The sequence below is a fragment of the Panthera tigris genome, chromosome D2, assembly GCF_018350195.1.
Source record: "Panthera tigris isolate Pti1 chromosome D2, P.tigris_Pti1_mat1.1, whole genome shotgun sequence".
Classification (NCBI taxonomy): domain Eukaryota; kingdom Metazoa; phylum Chordata; class Mammalia; order Carnivora; family Felidae; genus Panthera; species Panthera tigris.
The window spans coordinates 11284287-11309240 of NC_056670.1; the positions used below are offsets into that span (position 1 = coordinate 11284287).

The window sequence follows — 24954 nt, forward strand, 5'->3', positions numbered from 1 at the left end:
ATCATTAGATAAGCATTAATCTCAAAATATTAGGTCTTCAAAGGTAGTTACTCTATACCAAGACAGTTCCCTATACCCCTCCATGGAAGCTATAATCTTAAATCAATAATTTCCAAAAGTATAATAAAATAGGGAAAAAGATACATGAAAACTTAGCACTTTTTAGGCAAAGGACTGAACCTTCCAATCATTAAAAAAAAAAAAGATCTAATATTCTATTTAAAATAGTTCAAAATGACACCTTTATAATCAATATTGAATTTATATAAAGGAACTATAAGTCAATCTCTGAACAACTTTTTGAAGTCACCAGAAAGGGAAAAAAAGAAGATATACCTACCTATATATATAGGTATATATATATAGGTCTAGAATATATACCTATATACATATGTGTGTGTGTATATATATATGTGTATATTTGTTTCCATAAAAAACAAATACACAGTGACTTTGTATTACAGTCCAAATTTCTCACTCAGCTATCAAGATGTCTGTAAATAAAGGCAGTGACTGACAGTAAGACTCCTGTACTCTCGTTCAAGTTTCCTGTTTTACATATGCCTTTAGAAGGTTAAATCCAGAGTCCATCAGACCTGAAATGTGTAACAGGCTCGCAAACCATCTGTCCTGTTTCCAAATCTTATGTCACCCTCTCCTAGGAGCACCTTCTGCCAGGAGATTCACAGACCAAGATGACATGATGTCACCAAAACAAATAAGGCTAAAGACAAGAGCAGACTATATAGAATTATTGTGTACTGCCTGGTGAATTTAGGCCAAAAAAAGCCAAAGAAAGGTAGGCAGAAGGGAAAGAGTAGAAACTCTCCACCACTTCCTCAGTGTTTCATTTGCTTGTTTACTGTAGTTAGCATGAGTATTTTCCATAAAAGCACAGGTCCACAGGATTTTGTACACTTGGAGCACTCGGCTGTATTTACGGCTTCTACTTACGCAACTCTTAGTGTCTCTAGTCTCCACAGGGAACGTGCATGGACAGATACAGCACCGCCTTCATAGTGAACAGTTCTGGTTAAAAAAAGAAAAAAAAAAGCCCAGTTTCAACGAGTGTCATTCTTGGGACTCTATTTTCTCAAGGCAATTACAAGAGAAAAAGCCAAGGGAAAGCCTTTGGATAAGGTCATACTTTCTGGCACGAGACAATACAGCTGGAAATAAAAATAACAAAAGTAACAGTAAGTGATCAATTTAAGTTTGCCCTGAATAAACATTTAACTTAAACATATTCTCACATCATTTTCTCCCTCTACTCCCATTTATTCCCCCTCCCTCTCCCCAGCCCACCTCTCCTCCTCTCTCACTCTCTCTCTCTCCCCCTCTCCAGTGAATACATTCACCTTACTTATTTAACTTAGGTCCATTAAAGTACTCAGCTATGAGTTTATGTGTAGTTTAATATCTTATTATTTCAACACATGCATATAATTATTTGCAGTTTATATTCTGTTCTAGGTACATCAAACACTGTAAAGAAATATAAGAACACATTAATTTTAATGTTATATTATAACAATCTGCAAAATTACTAAAGATAGAAAAGTATCACCGAAAATATAAACATCAACCAAAAAAGTCTCACACACAAGGAGAGAATTATCTTTGAATGCACATCACACACACCCAAATTCCAAAGCTCTCATAACGATAATTATGACAGAAGTAATGCTAGGTAATTTACATATGTTATCCAACTTGAGCTCTGTGCCAACCTGTTGAGATGGTTTTAAGGAAACCAATGCTTATACGTGCTCCTTGTTTCTTCCCTGAGACTCACCCTCTCTGTCTACTGAATCTTTGCAATCATTCAAACACACACAACCCTGTCCTGTCTCAAACATAATAAGACCACTGACCATATTCTCCTCGCCTGCTTGCCCCATATCTGCCTCATGGATCACCTCCTGTCAGATCTCTGTGCCTCCACTTGCTTCCTGATCCACCTCTCCATTGAAACACATTTGCTAAGGCCATCATATGATATCCGTGGTCCAAAATCCAATGGACTATTGATGGTTTTTTACACTGGAGAAATACCTACTATCTTGACAGTTTTTCTAACACCATTCTCACCTACTTTTCTTCTCACTTACTGAGATATTCCTTCTCATTGTTTTTATTGTGGAAATTTTCAAATAGACACAAAAGTAGAGAGAGTATTATGCTAAATCTCAATATGCCCAGCACACAGTGTCAACAACAATCAACACAGGGCCAGCCTTGTTTTACCTATAACCTCTAGTAACCCATTCACATACAACTCCCCCCCAAAAATACATACATACATATGTAGATATAGATATGTAGATATACAGACACACACACACACACACACACACACTCCTATGTAAAATCTGCTTTTATGAAATATCCCTTCTGTTCATATTTTCCATTTTCTCAAAAATGTTTTGTTTTTCTGTTGCTCTTTCAAATCAAGATACAAACAAGATGCACAAATTGGTTAAATATCTTAAATTTCTATTACTCACAGTTTTCCCTTCTTCTTTTTTCCTTGTTGGCATTATCTCTTGACAAAAATCTGTACCATTTGTCTTGGAGTTTCTACATTCTGGATTTTTCTGATGACATGCTCATAGTGTTAACATGTACTTCTAAAATGGTAGTTGGATTTCTAGGTCTAGTGTTTTATACTTCCTAATACATCACATCAGGTGGTAATAATGACTACTTGGTCTACCTTTTTAATATTAAAATTGATCAGTAGGTTTAGAATCACCTTGATCCATCTATTATAAGAGTTTTAGGTATACCTACAAACAGTGCCATAGCAGTGATTTTCAATCATGGCTGCAGATACAATTATGTGGATAGCTTTTTAAAACGTGATGCTATGCCCTCACCAATGACCAATTAAACCAAATCTGGAGTCCGGATTTTTTTTTAAGTTTATTTTTATTTTGACAGAGAGAGAGAGAGAGAGAGAGCAAGAGAGAGAGAGAGAGCGAGAGAGAGAGAGCGCGCGCAGTAGCTGGGGAGGGGGAGAGAGAAGGAGAGACAGGAATTCCAAGCAGGCTCCGCACTGTAAGTGCAGAGCCTGATATGGGGCTCAAACTCACAGACTGTGAGATCGTGACATGAATCAAGATCAAGAGTCAGATGATTGACTGAGTCACCCAGGCGCCCCTGGAGTCAGGATTTTTAAAAGTTCTCCAACTGGTGGTAATCAGAAGCTAAAGTGTGGAAATCATGGTCCAGATCAGTTTCTACACAGCAGCACTATTGACATTTTGGGCCAGCTAATTCTTTGCTGTGGGTGGCTGTCCAGTGCACTTAGGATGTTCACTGATTCCTGGACCCTACCAACCAAATGCCAATAGTACTTGTCTCTTCTACTCCCCCTCCCCAGTTGTAACAACCAAAAATATTCCCAAGATATTACCAAAATGTCTTCTGGGGGACAAAACCATCCCCACTGTCAAGCTACTGGTTTAGATTAGTGGCTCTCAATCTGTAGTATTAGAATTACATTGCAGGCTTTTTAAAATACAGATTGCTGGACCCAATCTGTTGCTACCCCCAAGTTCCCGATTTAGTAGATCTATGGTAAGGAGAAGAATTTGTATTTCTAATAAGTTCCCAGGTGACATTGATGCAACTGGTCCACATTCTGAGAATCACTGGGCTAGAACCATTATTTTATTAGGGCAGTGATTCTTGGCCTCGGTTGTATACTAGAATAATCTGAAAAGCTTTACAAACTCCAACGCACAGACAATTCTCAAATTAAATCAGCATCTCTGGATATATACTTAAAAATAACAAATAATAAAATATAGATGTAATGTGTATATATATGTATATAGATACACAGATTTTTAACTCAATCATGACCTTTAATAAAGATCTTGTACTTGGCCATAAAAAAAAAACCTTTATCAGATTTTTTTAAAAGTAAAGCCATGTACTCATCCTATTTTCTAATTATAACCAACAAAAATTGGAAATAAATACTAAAAAGATTTTTAAAATCTAACAACTTGGAAAACTCAGTAACTCTTATAAATAATTCATGGGTCAGAGAGGAAATAGAAATTAGACCTTATCTAGGATGTAATGAGGACAAGAGTACTTCAGAACAAATCTATGATTCACAGGTAAACTTTGAAAAATTTAGGCCTGAAATCCCTTGATTATTAAAGAAGTAATGACAAAAAAAAAAAAAAAAAAAAACCTTGAGTTGTCTGAAGAAATTAAGTAGTGAACAAAATAAACCAACAGAAAATAAAGAAGGGATTCTATGATGTATTATTAAGATAAGTAAAATGCAAGAATGCAAATGATATAAATTTCTGTACAACAGTAAATCATAATAAATCTATTGCGTGTATGTATGTATATGTGTATCTATGCAGAGGTATTATCTATATGAACATGGAGAAAGTTCTTGAATAATGAACACCAAGACAGTAATGTTAATCACATAATAAAAGTTATGTAGGAACTAAGCTTGAAACTAAAATGTACTCTAAGATAAAAACAGTATTAAGTAATGTTTATGTACAGTTGTATATATTATATATAACAAGGTATAGGAAGAATTATCCTTCAAATGTTTTACTCTCATCAATTTTCCTTTATTAACTGAATTTAACAAGGATCTTTTATTATTTGTATAAGTAGAAATCTAATGATATTTTAATTTGGGGGGAAATTAACATTTAAAACACAAATGTAAAGTCAAAAGGAAAGTTGGAACCTCCTTTCTGGATATTTGTCTCCTGAAGGGACTTCTTGCCTTTCATTATTTCTCTCTATTTTTTTTAAATGATTCATCAGCAAGTGTAGAAAATTCAATGACCTGCAATTCTTCAATGACAACTGGGGAAATCTTTGCTTCTATACAGAGTCTGCCATATAAATACATGCCAAGTGCTGAATGCCACTGGTTGTCATATCAAGTAGGCATTGGCTATTTCAGACCGAAAAGTAACCTTACAATATCAAAATCCTAAATGTAGTAAGGATCTCAGTCCATCATAAATGACACTAAGGACATGTAAACTTATTTAAAAACTGGTCCACTTGGAGAAATCCACCTGTTCTATGAAGCGATCATCCCTTTTCCCTGCAATATGTCTCAAGTATCAAGTTTAAAGATCCACAAGTTTACCAAATGGTATTAGAGACCATATTTAAACTCATACAACTAAATGATCATCTTCATAGCAAGTGTTTTTGTCAACAGGAAGACTAAGAAAAGAGAAAGATTCTCTAAGAAAGCAAACAGACCTATAGCAACAGCACCTATGGGCTCAGTCAGCATCATATGAGATTTCAATGCAAACAGCATCAATGACATGAAAATGCAAGGGAAGGTCATGAGGATATGAAACAACAAAGTGCTTGTGCAACTCTCTGCTCACTGAAAGACTATCTTTGCAATGAACCAAAACAATGTTACAGCTGATAAGAAAAACATGTGTTAAGATAACTGGCCATTGGTATCCCTTGTAACAGAATTTTTTTTTTTTTTTTCAAAGAATCTTCCACCTCATGAATCAGTAAAACTCCAAGTCACTCAGGGTGCCTGGGTGGCTCAGTCGGTTAAGCGTCCAACTTCGGCTCAGGTCATGATCTTGTGGTTCACAGGTTCAAGCCCTGCGTCAGGCTCTCTGCTGATAGCTCAGAGCCTGGAGCTCGCTTTGTGGATTCTGTCTCCCTCTCTCTCTGCCCCTCCCCTGCTTGTATTCTTTCTATCTCTCTCCCCCTCTCAAAAATAAATAAAACATTTTAAAAAGTCTTAAAAAAAACTTCAAAGTCACTGTAATTTCACTGACTATGAATTTTTAGTGCACCTAACAGGGGCGTCTGGGTGGCTCAGTCAATTAGTTAAGTGTCTGACTTCAGCTCAGGTCACGATCTCACAGTTTGTGGGTTCGAGCCGTGCATCAGGCTCTGTGTGGACAGTTCAGAGCCTGGAGCCTGCTTTGGATTCTGTGTCTCCCTCTCTCTCTCTGCCCCTCCCCTGCTCATGCTCTGTCTCTCTCTCTCCCTCTCTCTCTCTTTCAAAAATAAATAAACATTAAAAAAAAATGTGCACCTAATAACCGACAGTGTGTGCCTTATTTGACAATACTCTGAAAAATTCCAGGCTGCAGACTGCAAGCTATGCCTACATAACACATTATCTCCCAGTATAACACGCTTCATTAAGGAGCTCATATTTCAGGTTGATCACATAAAACTGCCTGGAGAGGCCCTGTAAGGTTATTCTTGTAATAAGTACAAACTTTCCCTATTGTGTCATCAATTCCACTTTTCATCAGTATTATCATAGTGTCACTGAAATAAAAGTAGTCAGCTATTTTTGTGTTTTCAGCGATAAAATACAATGTAAGTCTAATCTCAACTGTTGGACCATTTCTTTCTCAGTAGAACGCACGCACTTTGACAGCCAGGATGGGTCCATCCGAGGCCCAGAAAAAAACGAGCATTAGCACGGTAATAAAAGCACAGCCCCTCCAAGCTCTGCACTGTGTAACAGTTTGGCATATATTGGCATTTATTTATAAGGATTTTATAAGATACCCAATTCCAATCAGTGGACTTTAGCATAGAATCGTAAAACACGATCAGTAAAAGATTCTACGCGGTAAAGAGAAGCCTTCACCCTACAAGGAAACTACTTTTTCTCTCTGTGAGCGCTGTCCCGGAGCGTCTTCACTCGGTGACATCACAGTCACTGGCTCACGTCTATGACAAGGCCCCGAGAAGTTGACAAATCACTCTCAGGCTGGACTGTAACTAACTTTCTGAAGACGTCTCTTCTTTGTGTGAACTTGCGTGAGGATGCCAAGTCACTGAACTTCTCCGTGCCTCATGTCTTCACATGCAAAACGAAGCTAATGGTCACTGGGTTGGTGAGAAAGGAATGAAAGACAGAACCCACCTACGCATCATGGAGGAGACTTTGCACGGCAAATATAGCTCTGGAGGTTTGCAGGAAGACGAGGAATATGGCGCTGTGTTTACTGTTTCTAAATATGGTGTTAAAGACTCAATATTGCTTGTTGAATTGAACTGCCGTAGGACCGTATACTTGTTTATATGCAAAGGTATGATAAGTCCTAAGTTATGAAACTGCTCAGAACAAGATAAGAAGCAAAGAAATTCACAAACAACTCCGTAGGACTTTTTTTGGCATCGGCTGTAGGATCCTATAGAAAAGTCAAGCTCTGAAAATCAAATATACATTACACAGATCAAAGAGATACTTTTTTTTGCCCTAGCTACCTTCTCCCTCTTGCAAAAACCTACTTCTTTTTTTTTATTTTGAGAAACAGAGAGAGTGAGTAGAGGAGAGGCAGAGAGAGAGAGAGAGAGAGAGGGAGAGAGAGAACCCCAAGCAGGCTCCGTGCTATGGGCACAGAGTCCAATGTGGGGCTCAAACCCACGAACTTTGAGATCATGACCTGAGCCGAGTCAAGAGTCGGACGCTTAGCTGACTGAGCCCCCCAGGCGCCCCGCAAAGATCTACTTCTGAAGGCACCCACTCTGGCATCCTAACTTTGGCTCTCCACACAGGATTTCCAGGACTGCTGGGGGACAGCCCATCAACACTTTCACTTCCACCATCAAAAGGAATTCTAGAACAGGGTCTGGCAAACTTTTCTGTAAAGGGCTAGACTGTAAATACTTGGGGGTAAATGCGTCTTAAGGTTTCTTTCATATTACTTAACTCTGAAAGCAGTATGGGTAATATGTCAAAAGATGTACATGTCTATGTTCCAATAAAATTTTATTTAGAAGAACAGGCAAGGGGCTGGATTTTCTTTTTCCAGTTTTATTTATTTTGAGAGAAAGAGCAGGGGAGGAACAGAGAGAGACTCCCAAGTAGGCTCTGCACTGTCAGTGCAGAGCCCAATGTGGGGCTCAAACTCACGAACCATGAGATCATGACCTGAGCTGAAATCAAGAGTCGGACTCTCAACCAACTGAGTCACCTGGGCACTCCAGCAGTGGGCTGGATTTGACCCACACACCATAGTTTACAAAGCCTGATCTAAAAGAATCTGCCCACATTACTGGCAATTTTAACCTCCGAGAGAGCCAGCTAGATGAAATCTGAGGTCTGGAGATTTTCATCACTGTATTAGGGTTCTTCAGAGAAAGAGAACCAATAGGATATGGATAACTCCTAATATATACATAGGGCTTATTTTTATATATATTATGCTTATATATAACACATGCATAATAAATAAATGTGATATAGTAACCATTAGTATGAAAATAAATAGAATATTATAAATATCTAATTATATAGAAAGAATTTTTATATGAGGAGTTGGCTCGAGCTGCCAAGCCCCGAGATCTACAGTTGGTAGCTGGAGACCCCGGAGAGCTGTATGGTATAAGTTCTAGTCCATGTCCAAAGGGCTGAGAATGAGGAGAGCCAACTGCATAGTTCCATTCCAAAGAGTGCCAGGTTCAAGGCCCAAGAAGACCTGATATTTCAGTTTTCTGCTTCACTCAGTCTATCGACTTAAATATTAAACTTGGGGCGCCTGGGTGGCTCAGTCGGTTAAGCAGCCGACCTCAGCTCAGGTCACGATCTCACGGTCCGTGAGTTCAAGCCCCACGTCGGGCTCTGTGCTGACAGCTCAGAGCCTGGAGCCTGTTTCAGATTGTGTCTCCCTCTCTCTGACCCTCCCCTGTTCATGCTCTGTCTCTCTGTCTCAAAAATAAATAAACGTTAAAAAAAATTAAAAAAAAATATTAAACTCATCCCCAAAAACCCTCACAGAAACACCCAGAATAATGTGTGACCAAATAATCTGTGCACTCGGTGGCCCGGTCAAGTTGACACATAAAATTAAACAACAAAATAAGGAATTGAGAGAAAATCCAAACTATCTTGGATCACATTTCTTTTTCATTTAACTTTTGTTACCACTTGCTTGTTTTTGAAAGACAGTACGTGAGGGAGGGAGGGGCAGTGAGAGAGGGAGACACAGAATCCGAAGCAGGCTCCAGGCTCTGAGCTGTCAGCACAGAGCCCCATGCGGGGCTCGAACTCACAAACTGCAAGATCATGACCTGAGCCGAAGTCGGATGCTTAACAGACTGAGCCACCCGGGTGCCCCAATCCTCAGTCACATTACTAACTCTGGAACTAACATCTACATTGTGAGTGATTCTTCTTCTTCACAAGGTAATTACAGATAAATTCAGGGTTTCAGAGCACATGACTCATCCCCAAACACTTGAGTTTGATCAGCGAAGTATGAGCAATACAGCCGTCTTATATCCGAATTACAAAAAGAATAATTATTTTCAATATCTGCTTGTCTTTCTTTTCTTTCGTGATCCTCGTTCCTAAAATGATATCATTCAGGAATTCTCTGTTTTCTATTATTGTGTAACAACTGACCACGGACTTACTAGTTGAAAACAATATGCATTTATCAATCCCGTGGTCTGCAGGCTGGAAGTCTGGGGGAAGCATAGCTGGGTTTCCAGCTCAGGGCCTCATAGGCTGAAACGAAAATGTCGGCTGGAGCTGTATTCTTGCCTGCAGCTCAGGGTATATTCTCTCTCTCTCTCTCTCTCTCTCTCTCATAAGATTTTATTTTATTTCTTTTAGTAATCTCTATGTCCAATGTGGGGCTCAAACTCACAACCCCGAGATCAAGAGTTGCATGCTCCTCCAACTAAGCCAGCCAGGCGCCCCTCAGGGTAAGCTCCCTGGTGGTTGGTTGGTAGAAGTCGTTACTCGCAGCTGTAGGACCAAGGTCCATTTTCTTGCCAGGTCTCAAGTGGGGACCTCTTTCAACAACTAAAGGCTGCCCTTAGACCCTGGGCACATGGCCCCCTCCATCAACCCTCTCACGATATCTCAGCTTACTTGTTCAAGGCTGGCAGGAGAATTTTTTTTTTTTTTTCACACTTTTAATCGCTGACTTCAACAGGGCTCAGTCCCTTCCATTAAAGACTCACCTGATTAGGTCAGGCCCACCGAGGAAAATCCACCCTTTGATTAAGTCAAGGTCAGCCCATTGAGAAAATATATTTGCAACACATTTTCCAGGTTTTTATACAATGTAACCTCACCACGTGAGTAAAGTCCACCATATTCATAGTCCCACCACACACACAAAAAAGGAGGGGATATTACAGAGTGTGTACAGCAGGAGGGCAGGAATCTTAGGGGCCACCTCAGAATTCAATCTTCTGTTGGTCCTCTCCTTCAAAACTTTCCTCCTTTCTTTTGAATTAAATATTTTTTCATTATTGTCATTCTGGCTTCCCTTTAATATTTTACATTCTTTTACTAGGTTTTCAGTGATTACTATAAAGATTACAATATGTGTTCTTGCTTATTAAAAATTATTTAATTATGGGGCGCCTGGGTGGCTCAGTCGGTTAAGCAACTGACTTCGGCTCAGGTCATGATGTCACAGTTCGTGGGTTCGAGCCCGGCATCGGGGTCTGTGCTGACAGCACGGAGCCTAGAGCCTGCTTTGGATTCTGTGTCTCCCTCTCTCTCTGCCCCTCCCCCATTTGCGCTCTGTCTCTATTTCTCTCAAAAATAAATAAAATGTGAAAAAAAATTTTTTTAATTATTTAATGACTAATTTTACTACTTCCCAGACAACACGAGAATTGCCATTTAGTTCCATTTGTTCTCCTGACTTGTGTGCTACTATTACAGTGAATTTTGTTCACTATAGTTTTTAAATCCAAGATTTATATACAGCTGGCATCATCAACATTTTGCTTAACTGATGGTCTTTATAAGTTTTCCTCATATTTGCCTTCCTTCTGCTCTTTTTTTTCTCCCTTTCTGTATCTCCAAAATTATTTCTGAGGTAATTTTCTTCTACTTGAAGAACACCATTTAATAATATGTCCTTGACTGTGGACGAATAGGCCACGTCTTCCCACGAAGGGAAGACGAATTCCCTTCGCTCAGTCTTTTTAAAAAAAAAATCACCATTTTACTAGATAAAATGGTTGTCAGGCTGGTAGTCATTTTCTTTCAGCACTTTTACGTTTCTATCCAATGTCTCTGAATGTTTCTTATACGAAGTGAGCTGTACATCTTACTGTTGTCACTTTAAAGGTACTATACCTTTTTTCTACATTTTTAAAAAGTTTTTCAATTTGTGTTTACTTTCCAGCAGTTTTACTTTTGTCGGCCTAAGTATTTTTACTTTTTATCTGTCTTACTCAGGGTTCACAGTCCTTCTTAAACCTGTGGCTGAGGGGAGGCTGGGTGGCTTAGCCAGTTGAGCGGCTAACTCTTGGTTTCAGCTCAAGTCATGATCTCATGGTACTAGAGTTTGAGCCCAACATCAGCCTCTGCACTGACAGTATAGAGCCTGTTTGAGAGTCTTCCTCTCCCCCCTCTCTCCGCCTCTCTCTCTCTCAAAATAAAATAAACTTTTAAAATATATATTAAAAAAATCGTGGCTTAATATACCTAATCAGTTGTGGAGAATCCTTAAGCAAGTTGTATTAAATATTGCCTGTGCACTGTGTATTTGTGTATTTGTAAGCTCTCTTATTCTTCCTCTGTCTCCCTCTCACCTTCTCCTGTTGCCCTTCCCTTTTATGCCCTTTTATTTTGGGACTCCAATTACATGTATGAGAGAACATTCTTTATTTCCTATCTATTTCTTATTCTCTTATATATTTCCTAGTCTTTTAGCCATCAGTGTTTCAGTCTGAATTCTTCTGACCTGATTTCCAATTCACTAATTCTCTTTTCAGCTACTTCTAAGCTGATGTTAAATCCATCTATGAGTGCCTAATATCAGTTATTTTAACTTTCATTTTTAGAATGCCTAAAGGATCCCTTTTTATAGTTTTCAGTTCTCTACCAAATTTCTTCATCTTCTCTTTTAATTCTTAGGTCATAATAATCATAAATATTTTATTTCATTTTTTAAAATATTTAATGTTTATTTTATTTTTGAAAGAGAGAGGCAGAGTGTAAGTGGAAGAGGGGCAGAGAGAGAGGAAGACAGAATCTGAAGCAGGCTCCAGGGTCTGAGCCGCCAGCACAGAGCCTGACGCAAGGCTTGAATTCACGAACAGTGAGATCATGACCTTAGCCAAAGTCGGACACTTAACCAACGGAGCCACCCAGGTGCCCTGTAAATAGTTTAAATTCTATTTGTGATCATTCTATTATCTATGTGTGCCTTTTTCTACAGTGTGCCTTTTTCTACAGTGTGTGTTTGCTCTCGCACCTTGGTCAACTCCCATCTTATACACCTGTGTTGTATATAACAAAGAATTTGGCTGACCTATGTCCCTGTTCCTAGGAGAGAGACCCTAAACCCCTGGAATTTCCCAAGTGACAGAAGTGGCTTTGTTATTCATGAGCCCCTCGGATTACAACTCCATGTAGGCTACCAAGTGCACTCATAGCAGCCCCTCGATAGCTTCGCTGTGGGGGTTGGCCATGCTGGAAAGACCAATGAGAGGACGAGGAGCTGGAGGATGAATCCAGCCTGACCCCTGTGGGGAGTGACAGGTGCTGGAGACTGAATTCAATCATGCCATCGAATATTTAATCAATCATTGCTACATAATAAAACCCTGATAAAAACACTTTGGAACCAAAGCCTAGTGGAGATTCCTGGACAGCGGACACATCAATTTTAGACATGCTGACCCACAGAGAAAGGGCAGAGCAGCTGTGCAATCAGGCCCTCCCAGACCTCACCTTACGCATCCCTTTAGCTGGCTGGTATGATGTGTATGCCTTACAATAGGACTGGCATCATAATATGATAGGGAGAGACAGGTAAAATAGTCAGAGAGGGAAAGGTTAGGACCTGACATCCCTGGGGGAAAAACACATATTTTAGAACAATGCTGGGAGCGTGACCACAGCAAACCCCCTCGGGTGTAAGGGTCCTCCTAAAAATGCAATAGACACCACCCACCCCTCTCAGGTTTCCCTCAAGAATTTGACAAGAGACCTAATTAAAAATAAGCAGTCCCTCATAAAACATATGACCCACAAGGAACGGTATGGCCATAGACCACCCCTCATACAATGGAAATGAGCCAATCAAAAGGGAATGACTAGGCATTTGGAAGTACCTAGCCAATAAGGGTAGAACCTCAGAAGGAACAAAGGGGAATGGAAGGGACTAACCAGAACCTTATTAAACAAAGACCTTTGCCTGCAGTCACGAGCATTCACTTTTGAATGCCCCCCCCTCCCCACTCCACGTAAAGAGCTTTCCTACTGTTCTTACTTTAAACTGATTTCAGACGCGAATAAACATTTGCCTGCTGCTCATTTTATTCTGTGTCCACTTCTTCCTTCTTCAGAGGGGATGAGACAACGGATCCCGGGTATTGTAAAAAAAAAAAAAAAAAATCGTGCAATAATAATTATAGCATTTTCTTGATTTCCTGAATCTAAAGGAGTTGGCTGAGGGGAACCCTCAAATTTGTAGCCGGTTGGTTAGAAGCACAGGTGATGTGAGGATACCACCCCCAATTTGTGTCTAGAGTCTGAGATAAGGGTAGTTTTGTAGAGAACTAAGCTCTTAACTTGTATGACCTGCTAACTCTGAGTAGTCAGTACCAGAAATTCACTGTAGTCTACTAGCTGGGGTTGAGGCAAAAGAGCTAGTTTAATTTTCACTATCAGACGTTATGTAAAATTATAGAGGTCATTTGAGTTCTATGTGTTACTTTCTCCCAAAAGATGTACTTTTTTTGCTTCTGGCAGGTAAAATGATCTAGGGTTACCAGCAATCTCACATCATCTTAATCCAAATAGCAACTAACGTTATTTGAGGCTGAGTCTTAAATACTTGTGAGGGCTGGTCTATTTCTGGTTCACCTTCAAGGGCACAGCTCTGGAAGCTATACCTATACCTCTGAAAGTGCCTCTCCTCGGTGGGGGGGACGGGGGTGGGGGGAGGGTCTTGGGGCTTTCATCCTCCTCTACTCTGATTCTTCCCACAGCCCTGCTCTTCTTCCCAGCTCCTCAGCCACTGAAACCCCCTGGAGAGATGAGGTTGCTCCAAATGCTAAACTCAGTTCTCTGGTCTCCTTGTATTTTGGGACACTGGCCCTCACATTTTGACTTTTTTTTTTTTTTTTTTTTTTTTTTTGCTCTGAGTTATCTTCAAACGGATTTTAGGGGGTGGTTTACCTTTTGTAGTTTTTCTCAGGAGGACCTTGGTTTGAAATAACCTATCTACTATTATTACCAATTTCACTTTTAAAAATTATCTTTAAAGTACAATTATTTTCAACTTTGAGTCCATCCGGCCAATGGGGAATTCAAGAGCTCATTATTCTTGCTAGAGTGGTGCAGCAATTTCAGACATGGGGTAAGACCGGTTCACTTGTTAGATCTCCTGTACACACATGCTCCCTTCCAGTCTGAGGGCTACTGATTTCTATTCACTGGAGAGGCATGACATTTTGCCAAAGTGAAAAAAAAAAAAAATCCAGAGCCATTCCCCTCTGACTTCTTGCCATCTCCTTATAAGCTAAGATGAAATGGGAAATAGAAAGCTATCAGGTAGTAGACGGCTGGTCATCCTGAAAGTGGAACCCAGTAAAAATACTCCCCAGTCTCTGCAAATGTCTTCAAAATTTGTTTTGAACTAACACCACAGAAATACAAATGATTACAAGAAAACATTATTAAAAAACTGTAAGACAACAAGCTGGACAACCTAGAAAAAGTGGATAAATTCCTAGAAACATACAACCCTCCAAAACTGAATTAGGAACAAACAGAAATTTTGAGCAGACCACAATTATCAGCAACAAAATTGAAATCAGTAATTAAAAAAACTCCGAACCGGGGCACCTGGGTGGTTCAACCAGTTAAGCGTCCAAGTCTTGGTTTCAGCTCAGGTCATGATCTCACGGTTTGTGAGTTCAAGCCCCACATCACGCTCTGTGCTGTCAGCACAGAGTCTCCTTGAGATTCTCTTTCTCCCTCTCTGTCTGCTTCTTCCCTGCTCACTTCCTCTCTCTGTCTCAAAATAAATAAACTTAAAAAAAATTAAAAAAAACAAAAAATAAAAAAAAACCCTCCAAACCAACAAAAGTCTAGGACCAGATTGCTTCACAGGTAACTTCTACCAAACATTCAAAGGAGAGTTGATATCTGTTCTTCTCAAACTATTCCAAAAAAATAGCAGAGGAAGGAAAGCTTCCAAATTCCTTCTAAAAGGTCAGCATTACCCTCCTACCAAATCCAGACAAAGACACTACAAAGAAAAACAAAGGAAGAAAACTAAAGGATAACAGTATCTCTGATGAACATAGATGCAAAAATCATCAACAAAATAGTAGCAAGTCAAATTCAACAACACACTTAAAAATTCATTCACCATGAACAAGTGGGATTTAATCCAAAAATGCCAAGGGTGGTTCAATATTTACAAATCAATCAATATGATCCATCACATTAAGAAGTGAAAGGATAAAAGCCATATGGTCACCACAACAGATGCAGAAAAAGTATCTAACAAAGTACAACATCCACAATAAAAACTCAACGAAGTAGATACGGAGGAAACACACCTCAACATAATAAAGACCATATATAAAAAACCCACAGCTGACATCATACTTGATGGGGAAAAACTAAGATCTTTTTCTCCTAGATGAAGAACAAGACAAGGATGCACATTCTCATCATTTTTATTCGATATAGTACTGAAAGTCTTAGCTGCAGCAATCAGTCAAGAAAAAGAAATAAAAGGCATCCAAATTGGTAAGAAAGAGGTAGAACTATTTTCAAAAGACATGATGCAGCAAACTGAAGATTCCATAAAAAAAAAAAAAGCCACTAGAACTGATAAATGAATTCAACAAAGTCACAGGATACAAAATTGACATACAGAAATATTTTGCATTTTTTCCATTTTTTTTTAAATTTTCGAGAGAGAGCACATATGTAAGCAGAGGAGAGGGGGAGAAGGGAAGAGGCAGAAAGAGCCCCAAGCAGGCTCCATGCTCACTGAGAAGCCCGAAGCAGGGCTCCATCCCATGACTGAAATCATGACCTGAACTGAAATCAAGAGTCAGCCGCTTAAGTGACTGTGAACCATGGAGGCGCCCCATGTTGCATTTCTATACACTAATAATAAAGAAACAAAAAAAAGAGAAATTAACAATCCCATTTAAATTATACCAAAAATAGGGGCATCTGGGTGGCTCAGTCGATTAAGCCTCCAACTTTGGCTCAGGTCACGATCTCACGGTTCATGAGTTGGAGCCCCGTGTCGGGCTCTGTGCTGACAGCTCGGAGCCTGGAGCCTGTTTCAGATTCTGTGTCTCCCTCTCTCTCTCTCTGCACTGCCCCCCAACTTGTGCTCTGTCTCCCTCTCTCTCAAAAGTAAGTAACCATTAAAAAAATTTTTAAATCATACCAAAAATAATAAAATACCAAAAGAGTGAAAGAATTATACTCTGAAAACAATAAAACAATGATGATAGCAATTTATGATGACACAGACAAATGGAAAGATATTCCATGCTCATGGACTAGGAGAACAAATATTGTTAAAATGTCCACACTACCCAAAGCAATCTACAGACTCAATGCAATCGCTATCAAAACACCAACACAGAACAAGAACAAACCATCCTAAAATTTGTATGGAACCACAAACGACCCTGAATAGCCAAAGCTATCTGGAATCTGGAAAAAGAACACAGCTGGAGGTATCACAATCCCAGATTTCAAGTTACATCACAATGCTGTAGTAATCAAAACAGTATGGTACTGGCACAAAAACAAACACATCGATCAACAAAACAATAAAAAACCCAGAAATGAACCTGCAATTATATGGTCAATTAATCTGTGACAAAGCAGAAAAGAATATCCAATGGGAAAAATACAGTCTCTTTAACAAATGCTGCTGGGAAAATGGGACAACATGCACAAGAATGAAACTAGACCACTTTCTTATACCATACACAAAAGCAAACTCAAAATGGAATAAAGACATAAATGTAAGGGGCACCTGGGTGGCTCAGTCAGTTAAGCATCTGACTCTCAGTTTCAGTTCAGATCGTGATCTCACGGTTTCATGAGTTCGAGCCCCACATCGGGCTGTGCACTGATGGTGTGGAGCCTGCTTAAGATTCTGTCTCTCCCTTTCCCTCTCTCTCTGCCCCTCCCCTACTCATGCTGTCTCTGTCTCTCTCAAAATAAATAAATAAACTTGAAAAAAATTTTTTAAAAAGCCATAAATGTAAGACCTGAAACCATCAAAATCCTAGAAGAAAACATAGGCAGTAATTTCTTTGACATCAACCAAAGAAACATTTTTCTAGATATGTCTCCTAAGGCAACAGAAGCCAAAGTAAAATTAAACTATTGGGACTATATCAAAATAAAAAACCTTTCACATGGTGAAAGGAATCATCAACAAAATGACAAAGGCAACCTACTAAATGGGAAAAGATATTTGCAAATGATATATCTGATAAGGGGTTACTATCTAAAATATTTAAAGAACTTGTACAACTCAACACCAAAAAAACACAAACAATCCAATTAAAAAATAGGCAGAGGAAGTAAACAGATATTTTTCCGAAGACAATATACAAATGGCCAACAGACACATGAAAAGATGCTCAACATCACTCATCAGCATGGGAATGCAAATCAAGACCACAATCACATATCACCATACACCTGTCAGAATGGCTAGAACCAAAAAAGACAAGAAATGACAAGTGTTGGTGAGGATATAGGGTAAAAGGAACCCTTGTGCAATGTTGGCGGAAGTGCCAACTGGTTCAGTAACTGTAGAAAACAGTATGAAGGTGCCTCAAGAAGTTAAAAATAAAATTATCATATGGTCCAGTAATTCCACTACTTGGTATCTACAAAAAAAAAAAAAAACACCCAAAATATAATTTGAAATGATATATGTACCTCTCTGTTTATTGCAGGATTATTTATGATAGCCAAGATATTGAAGCATCTGTGATTGTTCATCTGCAGACGAATGAATAAAGATGCGATACATATACACAATGGAATCTTACTCAACCTTAAAAAAGAAATCTTGTCATTTCTAACCATGTGATGGATAGAGTGTTTTATGCTAAGAGAAATAAGTCAGTCAGAGAAAAACAAATACCATACGATTTCACTCATATAGACTTTAAGAAACAAAACAAATCAACAAAGAAAAGAGAGACAGACAAACACACACACAAACAAAAGATTGACTCTCAAATACAGAGAACAAATTGGTGCTTGCCAGAGGGGATATGGATGAGGGGATGGGTGAAAAAAACTTTGCTGTAAGATAACTGTAGATTCACATGCCGTTGAAAGAATAAAGTATTTCTGAACATTTTGTTCTTGAACTTGTCTAGTTTCTCCTAACAATAATGTTTTTAAAAATATAGAAGTCTCTCATCAAGAATATTGGCTTTGAGGGGTGCCGGGGTAGCTCCATTGGTTAAGCGTCTGACTTCAGCTCATGGTCTCATGATCTCAACATTCGTGAGTTCGAGCCCCACATCAGGCTCTGTGCTGACAGCTCAGAGCCTGGAGCCTGCTTCGGATTCTGTGTCTCCTTCTTCTCCCCCTCCCCGGCTCACGCTCTGTCTCTTTCTTTCTCAAAAATAAACATTAAAAAATTTTAAAATATATATATTGGCTTTGATACAATCCCCGATCTTATATTTATCCAGTTCTGCTTTTATTACATTCTACACCATGTTGTCATTTGTGTTAGTTCCTGATCCTCATCAGTGGGAAGGTCCTGTGCCACAAAGATTCCTCATATTCCGTTTTATAACTACATGCTCTTCCTTCTCTCTCCCTGCTCTCGCTTCCCTAACTCCGGACAACCACTCCCTTCCATTTCTAAGCTTTAACATTTCAAAAATGTTAGAAAAATGGAATCTTAGAGTATGTAAGATGCTTGGATTGATATTTTTCACTCAGCATAATTGCCTGAAGATTCATCCAAGTTGCTATATCAACAGGGCACTGCTTCTTAATTGCTGAGTAATGTTCTCTGCTATGGTTATACCACTGATGGTTCAATAATTCATGAGCTGAAGGACATTTGGGGTGATTCCAGCTTTTGGCTGTTACAAAAAAGCTACTTTACACTAAGTATTTCTGTATATTACATGTATACACAATACTGTATGTAAATATATATATATATGTGTACATACATACATATATATACACATATATATGTATACACACACACACACACACACACGTGTGTGTGTGTGTGTGTGTGAATACAGTTTTCATTTCTTTGGGATAAACTCCCAGGGGTGAAATTGCTAGGTCACGTGGTAGTGTACACTTAGTTTTTAAAGCAAGTGTCAAAATGTTTTCCAGAGCAGGGGTACCACTCTGCAAGCCATTTATGAGTGATTCAGTTTCTCTGCATCCTCACCAGCACATGGCTATCAATATTTTTGTCGGTTTTGGTCAATCTGCATATTGATTATGCCTAATGATGATTAGTCATTTACCACAATGACTAATGATGCTATACATTTTCTCATGAGCTTACTTGCAACCTATATGCCCTCTTCGTGAAATAGCCGTTCTTGTATTTTGCCCATTTTTTAATTACGTTGTTTTTTTGTTGTTGTTTTTTGGTTTTTACTGCCAAGCTTTGAGAGTTCTTTATGTATTTTTAGATGTTAGCCCTTCATTGGAATTATGACCTGCCAATATTTTCTGCCCCTCTAGAATGTGTCTTTTCATCTTCTCCACATGGGCATTTATAGAACGAACACAAAGTTTCTCATTTCGATGAGGTCCAGTTTATCAATGGTTTCTTTTCATGAAGTTGTGGTTTCAATGTCAAGTTTTAAAAGTCCATGATCCTCAAGATTTTTTTTCTATTTTTTCTGAAAGTTTTATGGTTTTATGTCTTACATTTCTGCCTTTGATCCACTTGGAGTTCTTTTTTTGTGTCAAGTGTGAGGTTTGGGTCAAGGCTATTTATTATTATTATTATTATTATTATTATTATTATTATTTTTCCCCCTTGGGCATCCATTTGCTTCATCTAAATGTCTTTTAAGTTGAAAAATCCCTTCTCATTTTCTTTTCTATCAGAAACAATCTCTCTCCCTTCTAAGACACTAACGCACAACAACTTCTTTGAAAGTCTTTAGGGAATACAAGTCAGAAAGGGAAGTGCCTTGTACAAAGCTTAAGCTTTCTGGGAAGTCACAAACCTCCCCTTTGGGGTAAAAAAAACACAGGCACCACTGATTGCTTAGTGGGGAAGAATAAGGGAACATACTTCAAAAAAAAATTAACATCACAGAAATCACCCCACAGACAAAAATCTTTCCACATTGGCAAGTGTGTGAATTTTCTAGGAAGAATCTGTAATGTACATCAGATTGTCAAAGATACCCACAACCACCCAATTACGTTTTGAAAATCATGGTTTTCAAGGCTCAGATGCCCGCTACAAGAACGGGGTCTCCTTCCATGGACTGATTTGAAGTCAAGGCGCTTCCTGTAGAGAAGACTGAGCCAAGGATGTGGGACTCCCAGGCGCCGAAACAGTATTCTGCTCATTCAGGTTGGTAAGCTGGTCTAGTTAAGACACCTTTTCTTCCCCTCCCCAAAGCAAAGCAGGGAACGGTCTTTCAAGAGTCACCAAAATAACACAGGTGGGGGACCTCTGACCCTGCTGAGTTAGCGAGAGTGGGAGTCAATGCAGGCACCCCGCTGCTCTCCTTAAACAACCCAAAGCACACGACTTGTTTTTTCTCCATTTATTTCTTTCACAAATGCAAAAGAATAAGCATTTGTGTGCAGATGCCCACATACATGTCACTATCTAAAAGGTGTACAAGAATGCAGGGTGCTACCCTGGCTGAAAAGTAAACAGAAGAGACGAACAATAGGAGACACTGATCGCCAATAAAGATAATAAATGGCAGTATGTGACGAGCGTCATTATTTGTATGGGGCAGTTAAAGACAGTCCCACCACCAGCATGGCCTCAACCAAATTAAGTTCCGCTGTGTTAATGTATTACGAGACCCTGGAGACTGAGGCTTCTTCTATGAATCCTCTGCAAAATAATCAGGTTCACCAAAAAATTACTCACACAGAGCTACTGACAGTTGATACCGAATAGCAGATTCAAACCCATTAGTGGAAAGAGAAGAATGTTGGACTAGCTCGTACAGGCTAACAAGCTTATTGCTTCAAAATCAGAGACGGAGAAAGATTCCTTCCTTCCTTGAGGAAGACTGCTAACCTTCCTCCAAGGGCAGAATGGTAAGAGATGCTTTCTACGATGCAATTTTTGAATAGACTGTGTTGGCCTTTCCCAGATTAACACTCACTTCTTCCTGAATGTAGTATTGAGATCTCACCAGACAGCGAATTCCTTAAAGACACGGGCTGGCTCTCATTCAAATGCCAACAACATACAAGTCCCTCAATAAGCATTCAAGGCATTGAGTGGAAGGGACTGAAAAGCAGGCCCAGGATTAAAAGGTGATTTCAGAATAAAATCCTACGTGTTGGGAGTTTACGCATTTTTCACAGTAGAATTTGGCCGTTGGCTGCAGTCTCCTCCATGCCTATGAGGGCGTTTGCCTGGGCCGCAGGTGCTATAAAGCAAACTGTCAAAAGTGTCTATACAGCAACAGTGACCTCAGGAAGTACACGTGTACCCGGTGTTGAGAGTAACATTGTGTCTCCACTTGGGGGCTGAGTCTGTGACGATATGTCTATTCAAGGTGCTGTCCAAGAGAAAACAGGGATGTTTTGAGAGGATACATCAGAATAAATGCACATGAATCGCCACGAATTAAAAACAGTATTGATACTACAGAGAAGCATGTAAACAGGACTAGAGCAGGAAAACAGCAAAAATATGTCACTGCTCTTACCTTTCACTCCACCCAAAATACAACCACAAAGTCATCTGGAAGTTAAAAGGGAGAAGCAGCTTTCCTTTCTTTCCTTCTTTCTGTCTTTGTTTCTTGAAAGATACTGCTAACATTCAGATTAAGTGAAGAAACAAAACAGGGCCAAGTGAAAAATCGTCTTGGATTTCATCGAGAAAATAACTGGAGTATTTTTTTAATGTTTTGTTTAATTTATTTTTGAGACAGCATGAGCAGAGGTGGGGCAGAGAGAGAGGGAGACACAGAATCCGAGGCAGGCTCCAGGCTCTGAGCTGTCAGCACAGAGCCCGACGCGGGGCGCGAACTCATGACCTGAGCCAAAGTCGGATGCTTAACCCACTGAGTCACCCAGGCACCCCTGAGGATATTTCTCTTTTAATGTTGATTTCTTTAATTCTATTGTCTCTTTTTTAATTCACTTAACTTTAAGTGTATAGAACACTTCAATTACTGTTGTCGTTGTTGTTTTTAAGTTTTCCTGAAATCCAATCATTTCAATTCCTGTGAATATTTTTAATCTTTTGCCTTCAAGACCTATATTTTTTCAAATAGTGCATGCTAGCCCCGTCATTCCTTGAGTATGTGGGTTATAGACCGAGTCAGGCTGCTAAATGAGGGCAGGCTGAAATAAGGCCCTGTGCTGTCTGCAGTCTGCAGGGAGTTTAAATTTGGGGAAAAGAGTGAACCTCTCTCAAGGGAGTAGAGGCACAGAAGAGAAAATAGCTCTCCCGATATGTGTTTACTCTTTCATCAAAACTGCTTAGCAAAGCCATCCAGCTCCCATAGCCAGGCTGCAAAGGTACATACGGGTCGTGAAGGGGAACAGGTGCCTGAGAAGCCCTCATCGGATAACTTTATCTCTTTGAACGTTTAGGAGCACAGAAGGCAGCTTTATAAGCTTCCTCCGAGGTGGTGACCGAGGGCGTACAAACCCGGCAAGGATATTAGTCATCCGATTGTGTACACAGACATAAACCACGCATCTCTTTCCAAACCAGACAGCGAGACACTTAATTCATGGTATCAAACCCATCTCACTTCTTATCAATTATTTACAACTAAAGCTCATTAAATCACCAAAATATCATAAAAGGGGCAAGGAGGCAAAAAATATTGTCATGCATACATATGGCACAGCTTTTGCCTGCTGAGTCACATGCTGGAAAGCAAATGCAGCATTTATTTCCAGATACTGTCAGAAACAATAACTTAATTGTCCTCCACTGGCAAGTAGAAAGACAGAGCAAGCATACGCAACAGTAATGCCTGATAAAACAGAAACAGAACCACCTCTCTCTGCGGATCAAGCTCTCCCTCCCGCTCTCTCCCTCTCTCCTTCTCTCCCGCTCTCCTTCCCTCTCTCCCTCCCTCGAACACACACACAAACACAAACCCTCTCCACTCCTTTGTCTCCTTTATTTTTCTCCAAAGCCCTTCTCATCACCTTGTATATTATCTGTGGGTGTATGCATATGTGGGTGCATTTAGAAATAAGTGCATTTATGTTTTCGTTGCCTCATATCCCCACTAGAATGTAACCTCCTTGAGAAAAGAGACATTGCATCCTTTTATACACTGCTATAACCCCAGCACCCAGAACACGATAGTCATTCCACAAATTGTTACTGAATGAATAAAACTACCCATGAACTACACAGCATAACCGGTTTTAACATACAAATGATGCTTTTCAAAAAACGTTCCTCTAATAACCGGTATCCAAGTCAGAGACCCCAAATAATAGTTCCCAATAATATTCCCCCAATTTTTCCACTTTAAAATTCACTAATTTAAGCACGTGGGTGGCTCAGTCAGCGTCTGACTCCTGATTTCAGCTCAGGTCATGATCTCATGGTCTAGGAGTCAGAGCCCCATGTCGGGCTCTGCAATGACAGTGTGGAGCCTACTCGGGACTCTCTCTCTCCCTCTCTCTGCCCCTCCTGTGCTCATGCTCTCTAAGTAAATAAAACTCAAAGGAAATGCTAAAATTCACTAACTTAAAAGTATGGCATACTTAATTCAGATAGTGCGTATTTCATGCATAAGTAAGTGTATGTGCACGTAAAGGAAATGCCTTTGCTGATATTTTATTACGCTTCACATAAAAATGGACTGGGGCGCCTGGGTGGCGCAGTCGGTTAAGTGTCCGACTTCAGCCAGGTCACGATCTCGCGGTCTGTGAGTTCGAGCCCCGCGTCAGGCTCTGGGCTGACGGCTCGGAGCCTGGAGCCTGTTTCCGATTCTGTGTCTCCCTCTCTCTCTCTGCCCCTCCCCCGTTCATGCTCTGTCTCTCTCTGTCCCCCCCAAAAAAATAAATAAAAAACGTTGAAAAAAAAAAAAAAAACACATAAAAATGGACTGAATAGGATGCAATCCAGTGATAGAATCCAGGGCAGAAAATACTCCCCATGTAAAATATGTCATGCTCAAAATGAAAACCGGTAATCAGATTTCAAGCTTCCAGAATGAAAGCTTATTTTTAAGTAAGTAATTAAAACACGATATTGCTCTGACAAATCCCCGTCTCTCCTTAATATATTCTATCTAAAGAGTCTGGGTCAGAACGAAAAAATTACAATTTAAAGCTGATACTCAAGGTATCCCCCTTCAACCCAAATGCTCACAACCTCTATAGATTATATTTTTACTGTTATTTAGACAACTCGCATACCTGTGACTTTAGAACCACAGGGTCTTCCTGGAAAAATCTCAAGAAATTTAAGGGGCACCTAGGTGGCTCAGTCGGTTAAGCCTCCAACTTGGGCTCAGGTTATGATCTCAGGGTTCGTGAGTTCAAGCCCTGCATCAGGCTCTGTACTGACAGCTTGGAGCCTGGAGCCTGCTTCGGGTTCTGTGTCTCCCTCTCTCCCTGCCCTTCCCTCACTCACACACACACACACTCTCTCTCTCTCTCTCTCTCTCTCAAAAAATAAACAAAACAATCTTTTTTTAATTTTTTTTAATGTTTATTTATTTTTGAGACAGAGAGAGACAGAGCATGAGTGGGGGAGGGTCAGAGAGAGAGGGAGA

General features: G+C 39.7%; 1 protein-coding gene across 1 annotated transcript in view; it reads right to left on the bottom strand.

The window, feature by feature from the left end:
• The window catches only part of RYR2 (ryanodine receptor 2), a 753483-nt gene that overhangs the window by 403413 nt on the left and 325116 nt on the right, over positions 1-24954 (bottom strand). The window contains exon 11 of the mRNA XM_042960054.1: positions 955-1029. Within this exon, the coding sequence (XP_042815988.1) occupies positions 955-1029 (75 nt within the window). The remainder of the gene's footprint in view (positions 1-954; positions 1030-24954) is intronic.